The 6,000-nt window shown below is 49.4% G+C and overlaps 1 protein-coding gene across 2 annotated transcripts in view; it reads left to right on the top strand.

The window, feature by feature from the left end:
- Nucleotides 1–3,524: 3,524 nt before the first annotated feature.
- GCLC (glutamate-cysteine ligase catalytic subunit) overlaps nucleotides 3,525–6,000 on the top strand; it is a 40,193-nt gene continuing 37,717 nt past the window's right edge. Inside the window, exon 1 of one of the 2 annotated variants that reach the window (XM_057698903.1) lies at nucleotides 3,525–4,142. In XM_057698903.1, coding sequence (XP_057554886.1) covers nucleotides 3,993–4,142 — 150 coding nt within the window. In that variant the 5' untranslated portion in view covers nucleotides 3,525–3,992. The remainder of the gene's footprint in view (nucleotides 4,143–6,000) is intronic. The other variant, XM_057698904.1, reaches the window with a different exon arrangement.

Genomic DNA, 6,000 nt, shown 5'->3' with positions numbered 1-6,000 from the left:
CTCAGCATCATGTGTTAGAAATACTACACAATACAAAAAGGTTTGCACTTTTTCAACTAATTTAGTAATATTAACATCAGAGAATGTTTAGGTTGGAAGAGAAACTGTATTTTTTCCAGATTCTCATTGGAACAGGTGAAAAGGGAGGGGCCCCCATGATACACAACATTGCCTATTTCCACCCAGCTGGTTACCCTCTGAGCTACCATGAAAAGCCCAGTCTCTTGGCTACTGCTCTTCTATTACAAGGTCCTGGGGGCCTTCTTCAAAATAATCAGTTCAAATTCTAAGTACAGTGCAATTATAGGGAGAAAATCCTTTCCACATGTTTTGTATTTTGTATTACGTACACTAATATTAAGAAATAACACCGTGTTTTTCTACCAATTAATTATAATAAAAAGAAAAAATCTTAAGCCCCTCACTAGCAGCCAGAGGTCTTTTGAGGTGTGTCAAAGGAGGAAGGCTGTAGTGGAGGTTACCGTATCAAGACCCAAGAAAAGTCACAAGGCAGGCGGCCATGAGCTTTACGCAGCATGTGATGCGCAGCAGGAAGTGCACAAGCTTTGAAATCACACTGGAGTTCAAATCCCCGCATAGCGACTACCTGTTACTATCACTGGATCTCAGTTGCCTCATCCATAATACAGGGAACAACCAGGACTGCTCTACAGATTCCCAGATCAAAGAGCCTGGGATAAAGCAGGTGTGCCATAAAGAGTAAGGTACTGACACCACCCGAAAGACCATCTAGGAGATGGCTCAGGCCAAATGGAGCAGTAAGGGCTGGGGCGGGTGACGGCAAGTAGCTTGAAGCCCAGAGGCACAGGCCCTCTACTCTCATTTGCCCTGTCACGGCCAGCTCCGGGTTCTCCGCGGAGCCGCTGACTCAGGGGAAACTGGGAGCGGCGTGGCCATAGGGAAATAATGTATTTTTTTCCTCTTTGCCCGGAGGCCCGAAAACCGACGAGACTGAAATGGCTGCCGCAACATCAGCAGCAGCCTCGGGTTCAGGAGCGGCGGCCCAGACTCTGACCCAGAACAGCCTCTCCCGGAGTGACCTCTAGCACCGAGCCGGCACAAAGTGCTGAGTCACGGGGAGGCGGCGCCGCGAGCAGGGGGCGGGCCCGCGTAGTCACGTGTCGGGGGCTGGACCACAACAACGGCGCGGCGTGCAGCGCCCGCGGCCGCGCCGCTTCCTCGCGCGACAGGCCGGCTCTCCGAGCATGCTCAGAGCGGCGCCCGCTCCTCGCCCCTCTGGCTCCATCGCCCGGGTTTTCCGGGCGGCCCTGGGGGCGGGGCTTGCGGCAGGTTCCCTTGCCCCAAGCGCAGGATGCGGTGTTTGTACAGTCGCTGGGTTCCGGCCCAGCGAGTCTAGCTCTCTTTTGCGGAAGAAATGACTGGGAATCCGTCTTTGGTCAAGGCTGATTCTGCAAGATACGAGCGCCTTCTGTTCGCTTTGTTAAAGCCCTAAACGTTCTGTTAGGGGCTCTCCGCTAAAAACCCACTCCCAGAAGTCGAAACCCATTCTTGAGTGCAATCTACAGAATGAAATCGAGAAGTAAACCAAAAAATGCAAAACACTGTCAAATACAGGGGAATGATTTGTTAATTATGACTTCTGTTGATCTGTAGTTGTTTTTTCACCTTTTACCAGTAATTACAAAGCACTCGGGAGGTCAATTAATTTAAGTAATATACTATAACATATCCAAAATACTAGTATAGCACATATAATCAATATAAAATTACTAATGAGATATTTACGTTCTTTGTGTGTGTGTGTACTAAGTCTTTGAATCTGGTGTGTGTATTACATTCACAGCACATCTCCAGTCCACTAAGTTTTCTTTGGAAATACTTTATATTTAGATCTCATAAAATGAACAGATGAAAAAGTGGACTTCACATTCCCAATCTGTTCCAAATTTACTTATAAGTTCCCCAGTCGCCAAATGGAACATAAATTTTTAAAATTTCTATTTTATTTGATTAAAATAAATGTCAAATTCAGTTTCTCAAATTAGCCACATTTCAACTGTGGCTGATGGCTATTGTATTGAACAATACTAGAGTATGCAGATGTGAGACGAGATTATGAGAATTACAAAATGATCCTTTGGATGCCTCGCCTGGACGTGAAACAGTGACCAATACTATCCCTCCCTCCCCACCCCCATACTACCTTCCTTGCATTTATACCAAGCACTTTTCTAGAGTTAAACATACAAAAGGTATGAATTATCTCTATTCCAGAAGAGGTCAGTATCTAGTGTGGAAATATTTTTTAATTGATTCTATCATATTGTAGAAATAGTGACATGTACAAATGCAACCAAAACACAGAGAGGAGCAACTGGGACTCAAAGACTGAACAGGATTGTGTCAGGTGGAGAATTACAAGCAGAAAAAACGGCAGAAAGCCAGGACTGCACGGGTCTAGTGAGGTTGGTGGGGAGGGTGCAAAGAAGAGTGGGCTGTGGACAAAGTAGAATGAGGTTTGGTTTTTATCCTGGCTGTTGAAACAGATGATTGAAACTTCATCTACTGAGCTTCAGACACCCTCATATCCCCATCCACACTCCAGACACATACACCCCTGTGGACATCACAGCCAGACCTTGGGTATCCACGTCCCCAAGTCTGGAGATGGGCACATCCAATATGAAGGATGTGGGAGAAGAGACTCCTACGATTATGTATCCATTTGGCAGTCAGTAAGTGCTCACTAAATGTTAACTTTGTGGTGTGAGGGAAGCGGGCACAGTTAAATACACACTTTCTGGTCTCAGTACATACATAATCTAGTCGCTATCACTTTCCCCCTAATCTGTCATCTCATGGTTCTGTCGACACATTTTTTGAACAATTATCACTACTTGGGGGCGAGGTACCTCATTACTTCCCTTTCCTGCCAGCATAGGGCCAACTCCATTTTTCTAATAACTTCCACCCCATGGTAAGCTCAGCTGATGGATGAATCTTAGGTTTGGATGAGGGATATACTTTGGAGATGATTCCTTCTAACGATCCTTCTGGAAATGTTGACAAAGCCCCTTTGGTTGCAATGAATGGTGTCTGTGCCATCCAAAGAACATATGTCATCAAATAGAGACACACAAATACTTATAATACGTACAAGTCTAAAACCTCTAGACAAATTTTCTTGCCACACCCTGCTGCTCTCACCCTGGTTTTATAAGTGTAAGGCGCTTCTCTCCATAAGAAAAAATATAGTGGATTCTCCATTAATTCAAATAATCAACCTTCTTCCCCAATCCAGAGTATCTCTCTTTGCGTTAGAGAAAACGGATTTTTACACAGCGTGTGTGCTTAAAGCGAGGCCGACCCCGGCCCGGTGAGCCCCTCCCCTTGGACTCCGCCCCGACCACGCCTGCGCACGCCTACCCCGCAGCCCTCCTGACTCTCCGCGGGCGCTCGGCCACGCCTCCTCGCCTGCACCGCCTCCTTTCCCCGCCCCCGCCCGCAGTCTATAAAATCCGGAGCGGCGGATCTCGCGGGGAGCGGCGAGCGAGCGGTGGGGAGGACTGGGCATGCTCGGCGGCGCAGGTTTTGGTCACAAGTAGGAAGGAGCTAGTGCACGACACCGGCAAAGAGAAGCGGGAGCCGCCGCCGCACCGCGGCTGAGGGGGCCGCCGCCGCCGCCGCCTCGGAGCAGCAGCGGGGCGGGAGCTGGAGCGCGCGAGGGGTCAGGCCGTCGGGCAGAGGGCCGCCCAGCCTGCAGTCCGGTCCGCCGCCTCCGTCCGCGCGGTGCGTCCGACCCCGGGGTCGGTCCCCCGGGTGGCTTGGACCCCGCGCCGGGGAGCCGGAGCGGACCGGACCCTCCCTCCGCCGGCTGCGGCCCGAGGGCGCCCCCCGCCGGGCCTGAGCCGCCGCCGCCTTTCGCGGGCAGCTGAGTGTCCGGCCCGCGCCGCTCTCCGGGAGCCCGGAGCGGCCGCCGACGGTCCCGAGGACGAGGAGAGGGGGCGGCCATGGGGCTGCTGTCCCAGGGCTCGCCGCTGAGCTGGGAGGAGACCCAGCGCCACGCCGACCACGTGCGGCGGCACGGGATCCTCCAGTTCCTGCACATCTACCACGCCGTCAAGGACCGGCACAAGGACGTGCTCAAGTGGGGCGACGAGGTGAGCGCCTGGCCCCCTTCGCCCCGCGCCCCTTTGTTCGGCGAGGCCCCGGTCCCCCTTGGTCCGCGCCCTGCGCTGCGCTGCCCCGAGGGTCCCCGCCGCGCCCGCGGGCGTCCAGCGCTGTCCAGGGCCGTGCTCCGAGCCTCTGGCCAGACTTGTCTCCCATTCATTCATTCGGGGTTCCTTTCCATTCAGCAGATGCGGAGCAGGCGCTGGGAGGGCGTGAGTGTGCACAAGTGTGACGCTGGGTGCCCGGAGGAGTTTTTAGGCTAGGGTGTTTGCCTGCCGCCTGTCGACCCACCGTCCCGTCTCAAAATGCCATTAACGTGAAAAGGACTGAGTTGTCCTAGAAGGCCGGTTGCTGTTAGGAATCAGGTCTTCAGGATTTCGCTTCCGCCCCACCTCATCCTGGAACCTTTTAAATCTCCAGCTTCTTCTCATCAACCGTCCCCCGACCACCACTTTATAGGTATAAATTAAAACAAATTATGGTTTGGTTTAATTCTAAATAGGAACTCTGAGAGCTTCAAAATTAGGGTTTGTTGGTGCCTTTCCACGGCCCAGATTTAGTATATAAACTTTCCGAATCCGTGCTTCCACATGTGTGCTGCTTCAGCGCGAAGTGCCTCTAGATTCTCAATATTGAACCATTGTTTATTGGAATGATCTGGAAAGCACTGCCTCCTGTTAGATTTAAAGTCTTTTCTGCCAAAACTTTGCGCCTTCTCTTCCTGTTTTTAAAAATCACGTGTATATACAGTTAAGATAATCAAATGACTTCTGCGAAGGTCCGTCTGTATTTTTCGTGTTTTCACCTTTTGCCTTCCATGGCTTGCTCAGGTGTAAATAGTTTATCTTCTTGTCTGTGTTAGCCTTCTTGACCTAAGGAAGAGATTCGGCTGCACCAGTGCCGAATCTCTCTCCTTGCGAAAAAACGTTTTTCTGTGATTGGAAAGTACTTCTGCTTCCCACAGTTGAAGGAATTGTGCTCTTGTAAACTAGCGAAGTATCATGGCTAGTAATTCACATTTCTATCGTAAGTGGTTTGCCATGTTTTATTGGACAGAAAAGGGGTTCGGTATGTGTTTGGTGATGATCCTTCAGTTGTAGTCTAAAGCTTGTTTTGGGGGGTTTTGTTTTTACAGTATCCGACATTTTATATGTTAGTGTATTGTGTGTATTTTATGATCAACCTCTGTTCCCTCTAGATTTTTTTTTCTCTCCCATACCTCCCTTTCCTTTTTTTCCACTAACAAGCCCATGTCTTTTGGAATGAGTTTACTGTTTAACACATACCATGAAGTAGAAGTTATCTTAGATTTAAAAAATAACCTGCTGATCATTTATTATTACTACTTAAATTCTGCTTCAGTCATGTCTGGGTAGAGTGTAAGATTTTCAAAAAGAATAAAATATCTGCCTGCCAGTATTGACAGTCCTCTTGGAAATAGGCAGCCTGTCCCAAGGGGAAGAATTGAGATTGTGCAGACTTCCCAGGTAGTTAAGAAAAAAGCCACACTCTTCCTGCTCCTGGAATGGCGCTTCAGTGAAACCTTAGCCTCCCCCAGGTTGATTCTCTTCTCCTTGACCTGTGGTACTCAGGGCTAACTCTGGCTGTGGTACCTCTGCATCTCTGGGCAGAGAGAAGATGTGACTTGGGCAGATGTGTCCCACACCTAAGCATTTGCTGATGTTTCTGTTCCTCTAGCATCATGTAAAGGTAATCACTCTTATGTTACAGAAATTATTTTTCAGACTGGAGATCATGATCCATTACTGGGTTGAGAAATAAATTTAGAAGATTTTAGAAGTCTGAAATTTGTTGTTTCTTCACAGTATCTGACATTTTATACAGTTA

This window comes from Hippopotamus amphibius, chromosome 11, assembly GCF_030028045.1.
Source record: "Hippopotamus amphibius kiboko isolate mHipAmp2 chromosome 11, mHipAmp2.hap2, whole genome shotgun sequence".
Classification (NCBI taxonomy): domain Eukaryota; kingdom Metazoa; phylum Chordata; class Mammalia; order Artiodactyla; family Hippopotamidae; genus Hippopotamus; species Hippopotamus amphibius.
Note: the sequence above shows the minus strand (reverse complement) of the source record. Positions and strands in the feature narration are given on the sequence as shown.